Here is a 17164-nt window from a genome sequence, read left to right as displayed (position 1 = left end):
TTGCACGTGGAGGCCACAACCATTTTTCCCTCCTCATGTTTTGACTGCTTTTCAGTAGTTTTGCATTTGACCAGGGTCAGTGTCACTACTGCTAGCATGAGCCGATACCTGGACCCTACAGAAGTTGCACAGGCAGTCCAGCTCCACCAGGATCTTACATCAATAGGTGCCATTGCCCAAAGGTTTGCTGTATCTCTCAGCACAGTCTCAAGAGCATGGAAGAGATTCCAGGAGACAGGCAGATACTCTAGAAGAGCTGGACAGGGCCGTTGGAGGTCCTGAACCCATCAGCAGGACCGGTATCTATCCTTTGGGCAAGAAGGAACATAATGAGTACTGCCAGAGCCCTACAGAGTGACCTCCAGTGTGCCATTGGTGTGAATGTCTCTGACCAAACCAATAGAAACAGACTTCATGAGGGTGGTCGGAGGGGGTAGGCCTCTAGTAGGCCATGTGCTCATTGCCTGGCACTGTGAAGCTTGACCAGTGTTGCCAAGTCCACTTATTATAAGTGACTTTGGGCTTGTTTTTCTCTGAAGTTGCTCGCAAATCTCGTGAGTTGCATGCAAATATTGCATATTGCATGCAAATATATGCCCAAATATGCGACTTCACGTTGCATATTTGGGCTTGGCTTTCTTTCTGAGGGAAACCCCCACAATAAAGAAAACATGAGTGGTAAGTAGTTTGTTCTTTCCATGCTCTCGGTTCCTGGGTATCACGCCCGCCTGAGCTGACTGCAGACCCCAAACACACACGCAGGAGCCCAGAGTGACACCATCAGAATGAGTTGCATAAGTGGGGAAAATAGCAATGGTGTATTGTAGTCCAAGTAAATGCTGCTTTTGCATCTTTTTCATCTGTGCCAGGCTTTAAGCTGATTTTTAAATATGTGATATCTGACAAGGAAAGAAACTAGGCCTGTTTAAAGTTTAAAGAAAGTTTATTTTTATTGACTGAGTTTACTTTCATTTTATTGTTATGTATGCAAAATGCACTTTTCTTTTAATCAGAGTTTGAAAGTAGTCGTTATTCAATTATTTTAAATTCTAAAAAATTTGATGGTGAAAGGGATTAGCATAATTGTGCTGGTGTTTATGTATAATGTCATAATAATTGTATACCTTTCTACTGTTTACAAACGGCCTCTATTTTACACAGTGTGGTGGGTTGCCTGTTGGGCTTGTTTTCATAGAACTGGTTACTTGTTTATCTCGCGGGATCTGGCAACACTGAACTCGACTGGCATTTGCCAGAGAACACCAGAACTGGCAGGTCGACACTGGCGCCCTGTTCTTGTGATAGATGAGAGCAGGTTCACTCTGGACTCATAGTTGTGAAAGGGTCTCAAGAAGCTGTGGTGAATGTTATGCTGCCTGCAACATTGTTCAGCATGACTGGTTTGGTGGTGAGTCAGTGTTGGTCTGGGGAGGCATCTCCATGGAGGGACACAGACCAGGAAAAATGCACCCTGACTGTCATTAGGTTTCAGGATGAAATCCTTGGACCCATTGTTAGACCCTTTACTGGTGCTGTGGGTCCTGGGTTCTTCCTGCCACCCATTCCATATCAGTATAGATATCCAGCATGATTATTTTTTCCCAGTTGAAATCTGATATGTTGTAAAAGTGTTCCTTTAATTTTTTGGAGCAGTGTATAAAGGTCAGTTATGAGTTTATTTGCTACATGGAAGTATAATGAGCAAGAAAATTAGTTGTAAAGAATGGATATTTAAAGGGGACATATCATGCGAAATCCACTTTTTTACCCTTTATATACATTTTGTTGTGTACGTGGAGTCTGTAGAAATGTAGAAAAGTTGAATTTAGTCTCTCCAGGTGTTGTGGAGATATCTTTACATTGTGTTTGGGTCGTATTTTTCAGTTGGTCGTTGGGTGTATTAACCCACACAAATCATTACACTGTCCCACAGCATCAGAACCTCCTTGAAGTATCTGGTTTGTTGTTATTTTTCACAGAAATGTTCCCACATCAGTGGGGTAAATTCCTATTTCCTCCACGTCAAGGACGAGTGCCGTCAGCAACCTCCACCAGTATCAAGAAAGATTTGCTGAAAGACTTCATCTGATTAAGGGGTCAGTTCCTTCTGTCTTGGAGACGACGGACACAGCAAAGCGGTAAGCTGCAAATAACGCTAAAATGACAACAAACTTTAAATTTATTGTGTCGATATGACGTCCTGGCCATTGTGTTGATAGCAGTAGCATCGTACCTTCTGCTTATGTTAGTGCTGTGTGCTGCTTTTAGCTCCATGAGGACTGAACCGTACTGCATGTTTTGAATATTATTATTACATAAACAGTTTAGCATTGTTTTTGTCTTGTTTCTGTGCTGCTGGATAATTCTATCTCTGTTATCAAACTACAAAAATGGCTGAAGGGGTTAAAGTGGAATGCTATTTGACCTGGAGGGGGGAAGCGTCTGAAGTGTCTCAACAGCGTTTAAAGAGGCGGCACCAAAACAAGTTGCACTCAATTGCACCTGAGAACAGGTAAAAGAGGAGCCTGTGGAGCTACAATAACAAGGAGTTCAGACCAGAGCATTGCAGTTCCACTTTATTTAGACCTTAACTGAATGATTTAAGTGTGAAGAGGAATGATTTCAAAGCATATGTCAAAGTGTCTTATTATACAGATACTCTTAATATGTGGTTTGAACGATATTCATGTATATATAAATTTCTTATAACCTTGTGACACGGCATGAATTATTCAGTGAAAACATTATGTGTTGTATATATTCTGTTGTTGGAGGGTTTATTTTGAAGGTTCAGAGCAGAAATCAAATCTCACACTGTCTAACTTCACCGCCTGTGTTGCTGTCACGGTGGAAAGTCTCCCTCCTCCTCTATAAGACGTAATGCCTCGGGTTTTCCTCGTCTCGGCTGCAGGCAGAACCAGAACAGGAGGAAGGGCTCACTCACACAAACAGATCTGCGTGTTTCCTCACACCCAGCCTCTATCATGTTTACAGGGATGCGGGCGGAAAACTCAGAGGTCCTGGATGCTGCGACACTGAGGCAGCAGAGGAGGCTGAAACAAGCAATCCAGTTCCTACACAGAGACTCTGCTGATCTGCTGCCTTTGGATGGACTGAAAAAACTCGGGACATCCAAGCAGGGAGTGAGCCTCATTTCAAAGGCCTCGAGTTATATGAGGCAATTTATAATGAGTGCATTATCCATCTCACTAACAAATTATCTCCTCTTTTTTTCTGTCTCTTATTCTTTAGGGTGTTATGTAATCAGGATCAGAATAGCCGATATATTGCAAAGATCATTTTTAGTTGAAGGGATCTACATTAATTTACTCAACATGCTTCTAATATCAAGGTTTATTTAAATTAGAAATCTGTTTGTCCAGCTTCTTCTGGGACAGATATTCTGTGACTGTGTTGTCTTTGTCTCTGCTGCAGCAGCCGCACAATATTCTCAAGAAGAGGCTGCTGGAGGCCAAGCTGTCCCAGGGCAGGATTGACACACGAGGGGTAACCCCAAACAGCAGAGGAGTTCAGATGAGCTGTCGGCAGATCTCAAACGAGGATGAGAAGGAAGAAGGCGAAGACATATTCTGTTTGGCTTGTAAAGTGGGTGGAATGTGTACTGTATCTTCATGGAATGCAAGCATTCACTTCCCAATAGCTTTTCACCTTTAGTCACATTACAACCACAAACGTCAAAGTGTTTTATTGGGATTTAATGTGTCAGAACAACACAAGGTCATGCACAACTAGGAAGTGGAAAGATAATTATTTTTGACTTTCAAATTTTTGTTTACCAGTAAAAATCTGAAGATGGCATGCATATGTATTCAGTGTCTTCACTCCCCAAAAATATGCACTGTTACTAAAGTGACCTACTTACTAGAGTCCACTTGTGTGTGTTTTGATCTCAGTATGAATCCAGCTGTTCTGTGAAGGCCTCTGTCAGAGAACATTAGTGAACCAACAGCATCATGTAGACTAGGGAACACAGCAGACAGTCAGAGATAAAGTTGTGGAGAAGTTTAACAAAGGGTTAGATTATAAAACAGTGTCCCAAACTTCAAATATTTCAGGGAGCATTGTTCAGTCTATTATCTGAAAATGGTAAGAGTATGTCTGACCTATACACCTGCCAAGTCATGGCTCTCTATCCGGAGAGTATTACTCATAGAAACAGATAAAAACAGATATAAATATCCCCAGTGAAACATGGTGGTGACAGCATCATGCTGTGGGTAGTCTTTTCTTCAGCAGGAAAAGGAAAGCGGCAAGGTGGAACAGCTGGTAGCATTGTGTTCTCGCAGCAAGAAGGTTCTGGGTTCAAATCCCGGCCTGGGGTCTTTCTGCATGGAGTTTGCATGTTCTCGTCCTGCATGAGTGGGTTCTCTCTGGGTACTCTGGCTTTCTCCCACAGTTTAAATACAAGACTGTTAGGGGAACAGGTTATTGTAAATGGACTAAAGATAGGCATGACCCAACAAAGATGATGGACTCTTATTTTCACTTCACAATAATATGTTAAGTTGTGTTGGTCTATCACATAAAGTACTTTGAGGTTTGTGGTTGTAATGTTTAATGTGGAAAAGTTGTGGGGTTATGAATTATTTGGCAGGGGACTGTGGAGTAAACAAATCCCATTTCTATTGATATATTTCTATTATTGTGAACCTTTATCTGATTCTCTTGTTGCAAGTATTATTTTTCTTCTTACAGCCATGTTGTCCTTATTGTTACAGTGTTCTGGACAGGACGTTACAGTGCTGATTGACACAGGCTGCAGGATGAACCTGATGTCTTCGGGGACTGTGGACAGATTAGGGTGAGTGGAATTCCCACTCATTTTCACCAAAAAAACAAGTTGAAACACTTCAATTTTCTTCCTCTTTAAGACTGAAACTGCTGGTCGAGGAGAATAAAATGGACCTAGGCCAGCTTCCGTTTCAGCGAAAGCTTTGCATCGAGGGATTCATCAAGGAACTCAGTTTGACCATTGGAGGACTCCGAATAATGTCTTCATTCTTTATAGTCGGTGAGGAAAAGAATGATGTAGAGAAAAGTAAAAAAACATACTATAGTATGTTATCCTGTCATAAAACCATTCTCCACTTATTACATCTATTTTCAGAAAGCACCAAACCACTCATGTCTCTGGGCAGCAAGACATTAAAATCACTCAAGGTGAATCACTACCACTTCCTCTTGATAATCCTCCTGGTGTAGGAGGGCATATTATGAAGGTCATGTGTGATTTACCTGTACAACACCCCTTGCATTTGTTGGCACCCTTGGTAGGTATATTCACTATACAATTTTAGTTCTGGGAATTGAGATGGCCATGCAAGAAAGTTGATTAAGTGTCTGATGAACCATGTCTGTGTTGATTTGGCCTCATGTTTTGGATCCTTATCCTGTTGAAAGATCCAGTGATGAGTCATTTATTCTTCTCACTGGGACCCCCTGAATTGTATCTAAATGACCAGGAATTTTAAGAAATTCATAAAGTCATGCATTTTAAAATGTTTCCCAGGCCCTTTGGAAGACATCCAGGCCCACAGCATCACAGGTCCTTTGCCATACTTAACAGTGTGCAGGAGGTGCTTTTCTATATGATTCTTTCTTCCAAAACAGACCCAGTTTGAGTTTTTGTTGCCAAAAACCTGAATCTTATTCTCATTTGATCAAAGGAAACAGCTCCAGTTGAAGTCCTAGTAGGGTTGAGTAAACCCCACATACTGTAATTAGATTTGTGACGGTATAACAGAAAAAACGTTAGCATACCATTCTTTGCTGCAGTTCTCTAACTGAGCACTGGAGATTTGTTTAAGTTCCTTTACTATCCTGCTCACTGTGCATAACAAAATAGCTACTCATCCACCCAGTTTTTTTTTTTTTTTACATTTTAATTATTGCTCTGACTGTAGATATAGGCAACTTTAGACAAACGTATTTTTTTTGTAGTCATATCCTGGTTTATGGATGCTATATTCTCTTGTCTTTCCCATTTTGAAGACTGAATAAGAAAATTGGGCCTATGTGTCAACAGGTCATATTTACCCCGGAGAAACAGGAAGTCAGTAATCCATTATTAAAAAGTTGCTAGACACTTTGATCAACTTTAGAAATTCAAGTACAAGTTACAAAAACGCTTCAGTTACATTTATATCGTATGAACTGTTAGGAGTGCCAGACACTGAATTATTTCTGAACATGGGACGTGTTTCTTTTCCCAATGAAAATCAGTACTAAAATAAAAAATGTGGATTTCCTTTCAAATTTTCCAAGGTAGTATAATACTGTTGCAATAAAAGTATAAAAAATATTACATAGAAAATATTTAAATATTAAATTAAATATTAAAATATTTAAAGGCTTTTCACATTTTAGCTGGGGTTCTAATGAATGTGGAGGGTGTTGTAAATATATACAGCAGAAACTGGCAGCTGATTAAGCTTTGTTATGGCATATTTTGCAACATATATGCTGTCTGTGTTGCAGTGCGTAATTGATACAGATAAGCAAATGGTGGTGTTTGGGACACCCAAAAGGGAGCAGGTTGACTTTGTTAAAAAGCCACCAAGAAAAAGGTGAGACAGTTATTTTTTATCTTTATAGCTTTACAGGGAGACTCTCCACCATGACTTCTAAATTCAATCTGTTCATTTCTGCACTGATTGTGATTAACTGAAAGATTTCAATGGGTTCCAAAATCTAAAAATCACAATGTGACCAGAATATTTTATTGCACAGCATTGGAATATATTTTTATATTTTAACAACAAGATAAAGCATTTTGACATTTGGCATTTTGAGTTTTCAGAAAAAAGTTTTAATAAAGCAAGAGAAAGCATATTTGCCTCATATCCAATTAACTACATCTGTGCCTGTCCTTTTCTTCCAGTGACCTGGATTATTGATCTTCCTGGCTCAACACACTTATTTACACACACACATGCCAAAGCTGTAGTTATATAGTTTGATCAGTCATAAAAAATAGTGCCACTAAAAGTGTACGATCGACACTGGATGATTTTAGGAAGTGAGAATTCTGTCTTTAAAGGAAACTCCGCTGAGTTTTTCCTTGACAAAAAGTAAAACGGGAAAAAGCCAGTCTGGGTATTTAGTGGAGTGGGTCACAAACATTTTATAACACCTACCACCTAAATAAATGGTAATACCACCATCCTGACCAACTTCTTAAAACATTTTTATACAGAACATGACTGATTTTCTTCAGATTGTTGTATTATGCGAACAAAGAAGAAAAAAACAATAACTTTCTTATTTACTGGCACTGTAGAGTAGTTGAAGGAGGAAGTTTCAATATCTGTTTAAGAGCTGAAATGTCTATGGTTGATTTCAGAACTATTAATGGAAGGATTCAGAGTGGGAAAGTCTGAGGTTTCTCACCAACTTCAACCTCCAAATCCAATATGGCCGACTTGCATATAAAACTTGATAGTTGGAAAAAAAAAGAAGATTTTTTTGCTTTGGGTAATTTGAATATCCCTACATCATTTACAAATACAGTAGTATAAAAGCTCCTTTAAAACATGTAGGGGGGGCACCATGTGGCTGTGTTGTAGAGTAGCTGTATATATCGAGTCTGTAATCCTCCACTCAGCTGTTGTGGGTTTGATTCCCGACCCCAGACCATTTACTGCATGTCTTCCCCTTTTCTCTCTGTTTTTCCTTCTGTCAAGCTGCTAAGAAATTAAGGCCGCTAGTGCCACAGAACCTTTAAAAGAAAAGTGTAGCTACAGTATTTAAAAGTACAGAATGCATATAAAAACATCGTTATTAGTTTGTATAGCTAATAGCGGTGAGCTACCCTGGTCAATAGAAATACCAATTTGCAAAATCCCCCTTTGGTTTTTAGAGTTGGAATTATAAACAGTCAGGTTTTGTTGGATATCATGATATTTCCAAATGAAAGTCTGGACAACAAACTTTGATTTAGGAACACAGCAGTTGATTACTTGTGATTGGTTGAAGTATTTACCTACACTTTTGTCCACTTCGACAACTCAGTGCCTCTACCTATAACTTTAGGTGGCATAGTATGATCAATCTCACTTCTTTGCTTGCTTATTTGTTGCAAAGAAGAGCCACATACAGTAGCTTCATAAAAGCACTACACTTTACACTCTAAGTGCTTCTTATGCAGCACTCTCGGACAGGCCTGATGTACAAGCTGTTACCTTTGTTCCATGCAGGTAGATAACAGAAGCTGTAGGGATGTTGTTTTTGTAATTCTTATGCAGATGTGATTATACATCATGTATCACATAAATGAGTGTTATTTTGCCAGAACCAGTATCTAATAGTGATTGTAGATTACTTAGCACAATGTGTTGTGTACAGATTAGGTGGACAGATGTGAAAAAATGCATTGGGACAGACAGAAATGTTGTTTTTCACAAAATCCGCTCCAGCCTAGCTAGATGTAAGTTAGGTTTGGTTTTCTATTATAAATCCAAGTTCACTAATAAATATTTTATGAGTTTTAAGGGATCTTATTGAGAAAAGCATTGGGTTTATGTAAAGCACCAATACTAAAGATTTGACCTTTTTCAAGACTGTTATCATCCTTGAAAAATCATTGTTCAGAACCAAATTCCCCCTTGCTGGGCAAAGTTGCGCTTGGAGGCTTTTTTGGAATCGGTCTTTATTCATGTCTGTTTTTAGGCACAGTTGTGAGTGAACTCACTCCTTTGGACAATAGGCAAGCCCACACATGAACAGTCTCAGCACGGGTTCCTTTTTGGCACGACAGATGACCCATGGTAGCGTTCAACCTCAAAAGATAGTCCTTTGACCGGATGTCTAGAACACTCAGAAGGATGATTAATTTGAAAAAAAAGGACCCCATCCGAGTACTCTGTCGTCCAATAGTTGGACCTCCTGCAGAATTTCAGTCTGCCCTTAATGTTGTTCTTGAATAGAAGTGGCTTCTTTACTGCCCTGGTTGATTTCAGGCCAAAGTCCAAACTTCTCTACCTCATTATGCATACAGAAACTCTAACAGTTCCTTGCTGCCATGCGCAAGCATGCACTGGAGGCAACCATATACCTTAGCTGAATCCTCTTTACCAGTTGGCCCTGTCTAATTGCTGAACTTTATGTGCTCTAAAGTATTCTTTACAGCAACTGAATCTCTCTCTTCTTGAAGATTGATGTTTTGATAAATGGTTAAATTAGATGCAATCTTAGAAGAGCAACATCCTTGCTTGTGAAACTCTTTTTATGCAAAGTGAGCAGCAGACAACACATTTCCCTGCAGGTAGCCACAAATGAGACAGGAAGAATGATTTTAAGCACCACTTCTTTAAAAAGCAGTCATTCTGGTTTCCATTGAAGTCAGACAGAGTGATATGAGCTGGCCTCTCCTCATTAACAACTAACCAGGAGATCTTTGAAAATATGCTAGCAGGTCATTTTGTGATTGAGCTAAAACAGTGAAAATTGTGTTTTTGTGATTAGGCCAGTTTTTATTCATATTCATAGCTTAGCAATTTACTGAATCTCAGCTGGTCACTCTTAATAACAATGAAGAATCAATGCAAAATAGCTACTTTATAACAGAAGCAGAAACGTTTGTGGTGAAAAAAAGGGTTTCTGTCTGTCTGAAGGCTTTTGGTCATGAATATAAATCTTCTATATTTTATAATGTGGTAAAGTTTTTTTTCTAACTTGTATTTGTATTGTTTTCACTGAATCTTTACAAAAGGATAGTAGCACTTCAGATATGTTGTATCACATGGCTGTAGCCAAAGAACAACAATGGGTATGAAATAAAAAGCTTAGTATAATTTTCCATGTCTTTTTACTGAATTGTTTTTAAGAAATCCACACATACCGTCATATTCAACGAATCTAAATCTGCATTCCGATGAGGCGTATTTGTCAGATTTCAAGGACCTTTTGAAAACAACAACCTTTAAACAGGTGTTAAAAATATTGTATTTCTTTATTTAAAATGTTTTTGATTGGTTTGATGGGATATTCTAAACTTAAAAGGTTTGTTTTTATTAGCTGTGAGTAGAAAATCATACTAATTAACAGAAATTAAGGCTTGAAAACATCAGTTAGTGTGAAATTCATCTATATTTGTTGCAAATAGTGAATTGGGATACTGCTAAAAGTACTACAGTAGTACTAAAACTTTACAAAGTTGCAAAAGTAGCCTTAGTCTTGTGACGCACCCACATGGGTTACTCCATTGCATCCTGGATTGGTTACCATGGTGACTGTAACATGGCAGTATAGTTTGGTACCACACTCTTGTTTGCTGACTGACGAGTGAACAGCCAATGCCGCAAGGTTCTCCAAGGAAACTAACATCAACAGAGATGAATCTGCAGCTGATGGAAAACAACACAAATTTGGGTGATATAATTTCAAGGATCTGATAAACTTATATGAACTGTCTGTTTAGAGTGAATTTCTATGCCAGCCTATGTAACTACAGCATTCACAGCTTATGTTAGCATAATAACTATTTCTGTTTTTAGCAACTGCAGTTTTAGGTTTTTTTTTCTTACTAGTTTTAGAAGTTTTGTTTCATTTCAGCATGATAGACTGACATGGACAAGATCAAGTTAGAGGCCGATCTAGTCCAGGTGCTTACTGGCAGTCCATGATGCAACATCACTTATGTTCTGGACGTCTCGGAGACAACAAGAGCTGTTCTGGGATCAGTGAAACGCCTTCTGATCCACACTGCTGGCTAAAACTTCTCTTCGAGACACTCTGTTTAACATCATTACATTCTCGAATACGGTGAGGAATCCCTGAAAATATAGAAAGAACATGAATCACAGTTATGAAATAGTTAAATTACAGGTTTTGCTTTTCTGAGCAGATACATTTGTAAAATAGTGCAGTTGAGCTCCAGTCAGAAGGTTCCACTCGTATGTCTTAATGATATTGCGCTTTCAAGTATGTATTTAAACTGCTCTTATTACAGGGTGAAATATTTACTTAACATAAAATTTGAATGTTTTTTTTTTAAACAAGAACTGGGTGCACAAGTTGAAATTGATTGTGGATTTGTTGTTTATCCACACAGCGTTTCAATTATCCACATACTGATTGGTTAAATGTCCTTTAGCGAGTTGAACCTTTAATGGCTGCACACTCTTTGTGCCGCCATTAACAAGCTTCTGTAATTCTGACTGGTAGAGCAAATCTGCCCTGGCAGATTACCAGCTTCTATATACGATATGCCTAAAATGCAAACAAGGGGCTTGGGGGAAAAATCAACAGATAGACCATTGGAACTTGGACACAAGTAAGTAGGTGTTCCAAAAGGACAATGAACCCACGCACAATACTGTTTGAGAATGGATAAAAACAATCTACCATTAAGCTTTTGAACATTCCTGCAGTATGCCAAAAAAACAGAGTCTGTACTGTAAAACTGCCCACTTTTACTGGGGTGTACAATTTGTGGTAAGAAGAGTGTTCAAACAATCATATACAAGTATAAACACCATAACAATAATCCCTTTCTACAGTGAATCAAGTCCTGTACCAACATGGGCTGAAAGGCCACTGAGAGCAGAAGAATCCATTATTCTAAAAGTAACATAAAAAGATAGATTGCAGTCTACAAATGTACAAAAATCTTTTCATATCCTGTGGTCGGATGAAACTAAAATTGAGGTGTGGCATGACAAACATTGTTTCATTTGTGAAGTAAGTTTGTGAAGGGACTGCTGCACTCACAACATAGATGGCCTCATGAGGAAATATTGAAGCAACATCTGCAGACATCAGCCAGGAAGACCAAATATGGACAATGACTCTAATCTTACCCCCGAATGAGTTACAAACTAGCTTCAGACATTAAAACTGTGAATGAACACATATGGAATTATGTAGCAAAGGAAAACATGTAAAAAAACTTTAAATGTTTTTATATTTTAGATTCCTTAAATACCTCTGGGAAGTTATTTCAAGACTCTAAAACCTAAATCTAAAATATAAAAATGTTATTTCACACTTTTTGTTTATTACATAACTCCATGTGTGTCCAGTCCATTCACAATTTTGTTGCCTTTGGTGAGAATCTACAATTTAAATAGTCATGAAAATAAAGAGACCCATTAAGGGAGAAAGTGTATCTAAAACGTTTGACCTGTAGTATATGTAAACCTCTGACTTTGAAGAAAGTTGAAAAAAATCTCAACAAATTATCTCTCATTATTCTGACATTTAGTAAACAGAAATAAAAAACTAAAATATGAAACGTTTGGTCTGATTTACTGTCAGTGTGAAATGGAAGTTTATTTGCCTTTAATACAACATATGTTGATATTTGGTATAACCTGGTTTTGAAGCTGTATTTATAATATGTAATGTGTGGATTAGACTGATGTACTCACACAAACTAAAAATCATTGCTGTAGTATGTTGAAGTACCGCCCTGTGTAAATTTACAACAGGGTCCCAAAATATTTCCATGTTTTTATCAGTGATTCAGGAACTTCAAATTAGCAACAGGAAAGATTAGGCTTCTATGAGCTGGATAATACAGTAAGACTAAAAATGTTTTAGATAGACATTTTGTTATTATTGTAATCATCTTTATATTTCACATTTCCCATGAATCTCTGCAGTTCAATCCTCTTGTTTTTTTTTACCCTTTCCAGGTTCAGTGCTGGTCCCAGGACATGCTTTCCTGTCTTCCTCACACCATTTTCACAGCTCTTCCCTGGGTTCACTCCATTAACTGCAGATCCGGCAATAATGTCCTCCCTGCCCTGAAAGCGGCCCTCTCTGACCCTGCTTGCCACACTGTTAACCTGCTCTGCACTGATCTCCCTGAGCAGCCAGAGCTGGTGCTCGGATCCCTGCCAGCCCTGGCAGCCTGTAGGCCTATCAACCAGAGACTACCTGCTGTGCCTGAGCTACACCACAAGAGGGAGCTGCTACTTAATCATGTTTGATGTGCATGGTGTGTTGGGAAAGGGAGGAACTTTTTTCAGTGCAAAATACAACTACTAGATGACCGTTCTGGAAATGATTTAAAGCAAGTTAAATGTTTTGCTGTCTTACAGCTTAGTCTTGTTCTAGTTTTACATCCAGGTGCATCAAACAGGTCTTTCCTAAACTGATTCCACCACACTGTGAGAGTGTCTCTGTCTGCTTCTGTGCATTTTGGTAGATGATTCCTCTCCATATTGTTGAGAGCCAACCATCAGTTCCAGCATCCCAAGCCAAGTGTTCCTGTCACTGCACCTCTGCCATTAAATCTCAGCCAACTCCACCACAACTCAGGTTGGTTTGCTAACAGTGTTTGCATGCACAAACACTACATGTGCTTTTTCACTTTGTTGTAGGTGTAGCCTGAGTGTTTCATCAGGTTCCTGTGTGCTGTGTAGTCCAGCTGAGGCCAGGTCGGAGTTCTTCCCAGGGTGCAGGGTGCTGGCCAGGAGAACGGTGGATGGCCTTTACTGCTCGAGCAGTGTTATCCAGCAAGTACAGGTGGAATCATGCTAGTATTTGAATAAGACAATCAGTAATCTGCAGTGACTTGCAAAAGTATTCATACCTCAACACAATGCAGGGCCACAGGAAAGTGGGTCAACATTTTTTGACAAATAAAAATCTGTATTGAGCCTCACCGAGTCAGTGCTCTGTAGAACAACCTGTTACTGCAATAACAGATGCAGTTACTTTAGGGAATGTGTGTTTTAGCTTTCCACATCTAGAGGCAGAGATATTGAGCCTTCTTCTTTGCAACAAAGCACACGCGAGAGAGCATCTGTGTGCATCAGTTTTTAGGTCTTGCACGGATTCTCAGTTGTATTTGGGTCTGGATTTTGACAGGTTCCTTCCAGTACATGAATGCGCTTCTTAACCATTCCGTTGCAGTCCTGATTATATGCTCAGGGTTGCTGTGCTGCTGGAAAATTGAGTTCTGCCCCAGTCTCTTTTGCAGTCTTTTGCAGCCATTAATGTTTTCTTCCAGGATTGCCCTGTATTTACCTCAATCCATCTTACCATCAACTCTGTGTGTGAGATTTTATGTTTGCAATGAATTTATTTAGGTGTATCCTAGTAAACTGAGCTAAATAACGGTATATTTTACCTATACCTGATGTCAAGTCAAGCAATTTCCAAACGTGCTGGTAGATTTAAGAATTTTAAGAGTTTATTTTTTGCAAAACAATGGCAACATAATAAAATCTGCCTATTTTTTAAACTTAATGTGGAACTCTATAATGCACGAGGTACTATACTTTGATTGACATTTTCCTCCCACACATCCAAACTCAGGGGAGCACAGGACCTTTGGTAGTTGAGTTTGACCATCAAGAAAGTACTAGTTTTGGCGCAGCCCCCTCCCCACGCCAGCTGGTCTGCTACCAAGATCTGGTCATTGACAGCAGAGCTCGCAACCACCGACTGGTTCCTGGTGATTTTGTCCTGTCGCCATGGGAATCAGATCTGTTCAGATATGGTCCAGGTCGAGTGGCGGCAGTTGCACCTCACAGAGGTAGGTCTGGTACTTTAAAACAGTATACATATTTTTAGTTCCTCATCTGCTCTTGAATTTCTTTTGATCGGGGCATGACGTGTTCCTTGTTTTTAGCCTACATCACGCCGTCAGACAGGTTCTATTCAAGTTATTCTACAAGCTCGGTGGTAATCAACTCAGTGCTCCAAAAAATGTGGTTAATGACAGTTAATTCACGATTCAATAAATTAAACAATCATTTAAAAACTGCGTAATAAAACTTACTTTGTTGGACCTTAAACCATGTCTGATTATCTAAAACATTTAGGTTTGACCAAAAAGCAAAAGCAACAGAAATCTGTAAGAGGGGAAATGTAATAACTGTGAATGCAGCAGAACGCAGCTTACCATACATTTTTATGAAGTGGTCATCCCTGTGGTCCATATGACATCTTTTTGTTTTATCCTGCAGCCGATGTTGTGGCCAATCTCCAGGTGCTGATGTGGAACAGCTGTGTGCCTCTGGTTCCTGACAGTCTGGTGTTGCCCATCTCACTATCTCACTATTTTAGACTCGTGAGGCAGTTAGAGATCCCAGTCCCAGTTCCTGGACAATGCTGCAGCTGGGTCTGCACCAAATCTCCATGCACACTCCAGAGATCTTTCACACACTGCTGCCAGTCCAAATATACCCCTCCATGCTGTTCAGTTACAACCCAGCTGCCCTGCATAGTTCCACCCAGCTGTAGGTCCAGCCTGGGAGAGCCATGCCATTTTAACAGGGGAGGAACCAACAGACAGGATGACTTCAGAGATGAACTTGTCAGGAATAGAGACTCTGAGGCACCATCCCCACCTCCTTCATCTCCAACTATAGATGAGAGGAATGCTTCAAATTCTCCCGAAGTAAAGCTGAAGAGTAAATGACAACGCCCTCCCTGGAGGTACTGGAGGAGAACTGGACCAGAACCAAAGCACAAACAACCAGGTCAGAAACAAACACTCTGAGCTGCTACATACCGGTCCTGCAAATGCACTGTTTGATATGCTACTCAAAACAAGAAGCGGTTGTGGAAAGCTACACATTAAATGTTCAATATGTTTTTATTCACAGGAAGTGAAATTCACAGGATGTCTCATTGCTCCAGCCTCCCAGTCCCACAGATCAGTGCCTCACCAAACCACAGCTCCCTGTTTCATTCCCTTCCTGATGCTAAAGCAGGAAAAATGAACATAGGAGATGTTTTTGGAAAAGCCAGCTTTAAACCTCGACCACCTGCACAACGGCAGTCTTTCTCTGCCAGCGAAGCCACTCTTATCCCTTCATAGTCAGACGTCCATGCTTAATGGCACCTCTGGTACAAATGTGTAAAAGGCCCTAAATAAATTCATATTTTTTATATAGGTAGCATGATCTCATGCAGATAAATGTAGAAAGCCTCAACCTTTAATTTGGGTATGTATACAGTAGGGAAAAAGGACATTAGGAAAGTGTTTAAAATAAAATCAATACTACCACAGATATTGCCACCCCTAACAGTTCATATAAAATAAAGCATTTTTAAATTAATATTTAAATATAATCGGTCTGTCCAAAAAAAAAAGTTTTATCTTTTTTTCCTATAAACATAAAAATGAAGAGACACAGAGACGCATTTCTTCCAACTGCTGTTCATAATAGGAGAGACAAGAGAAAGTGCTTCTCATTGAGGGCGAATTTGTATTGATCTTTATAAATCAGGGAATACAAAAGAACATTGATCATTACCAAGATAACTGGCTGTTTGGGAATCATCCTATCAAAAAATCTTTTTCTGTTCTACCATCACTAACATGTACTTTGTTAAAATCTACTGGCACTTTTAAGTGGAACTATGTACTTCGATCAGATGAGACTAAAATTGAGCTTTTCTGCAGCAAATACTTAAGGTGGGTGTGATGTAAAATGAGGGTGTCTAAACTTTTTGTTATGTGGGCCAATATTGTAAAGTCAAAGCAACTCACAAGCCATAAAAATATATATATTTTTTAACTAAAATCCCCAAACTTTTTATTGTATTTTAATTAAACAACATAGTCAGATTGTTCAAAAGGATAAGTCATTGTAGATACAAAACCTAAAAAGGGTTTTGCATGTTTGCCGTATTAAAAAAAGACATCCAGTTTGCATTTGACTCCACTGAAAAGAAATTAGACAACGATTGAGTCCACATCCTGCAATTTTGGGTCACTTCTTTGAAAACGCTTGCTGTATTTAGCAAACTGTAAGTAATGATTAGGCAGATTTGGAGATCTGAATGCACCAAAGTCTGCTTTCGAGATAAAATCACTGGGTAGAGGTGGTCCTATTTGTTATTAAACTAAACAAATGCAAAAGGCGTGATTATTAAAAATCCTACTTTGTGTTGGACTAAACGCTTTCCATTTCAAGAATTAATTTGTAATAATTATGCCCTAATTAAAATAAAAAAGTCTCTGCTGGCAAATTTGTATCATTTCTGAATTGTAATCAGGAACTGCACAGGATGAGCCCAGGGGATGCAAATGGCCCCTACGCCTCCACAACGGACACCCCAGGTGTTAAAGAAGTACTACATGCTCCCAGTTAAGTATAATGAAGGATCTGTGATGCAACAGGCCTGTTTCTCTTCCAAATGCTTATTAGACTGCATGTCTTCATTGATACTATCCAGGATA

At 39.2% G+C, this 17164-nt stretch overlaps 1 protein-coding gene and 1 long non-coding RNA gene across 2 annotated transcripts; both read left to right on the top strand.

Annotated features, from left to right (window-relative positions):
- Positions 1-2830: 2830 nt before the first annotated feature.
- Positions 2831-9814, top strand: LOC124856224 (nuclear receptor-interacting protein 3-like). The gene is made up of 7 exons (XM_047346507.1): positions 2831-3143; positions 3436-3606; positions 4740-4822; positions 4893-5032; positions 5129-5181; positions 6499-6587; positions 6902-9814. The coding sequence occupies exons 1-7, from the start codon at positions 2985-2987 to the stop codon at positions 6915-6917; spliced, it is 711 nt and encodes a 236-aa protein (XP_047202463.1). The 5' UTR covers positions 2831-2984; the 3' UTR covers positions 6918-9814.
- A 145-nt stretch (positions 9815-9959) lies between these two features.
- Positions 9960-16953, top strand: LOC124856239. The gene is made up of 6 exons (XR_007035289.1): positions 9960-10389; positions 10573-10782; positions 12657-12961; positions 13172-14506; positions 14940-15455; positions 15582-16953. It is a non-coding gene; the product is annotated as an uncharacterized LOC124856239 (long non-coding RNA).
- The last annotated feature ends 211 nt before the right edge of the window (positions 16954-17164 follow it).

The sequence above is a fragment of the Girardinichthys multiradiatus genome, chromosome 2 (assembly GCF_021462225.1).
Source record: "Girardinichthys multiradiatus isolate DD_20200921_A chromosome 2, DD_fGirMul_XY1, whole genome shotgun sequence".
In the NCBI taxonomy this organism is placed as follows: Eukaryota; Metazoa; Chordata; class Actinopteri; order Cyprinodontiformes; family Goodeidae; genus Girardinichthys; species Girardinichthys multiradiatus.
Note: the sequence above shows the minus strand (reverse complement) of the source record. Positions and strands in the feature narration are given on the sequence as shown.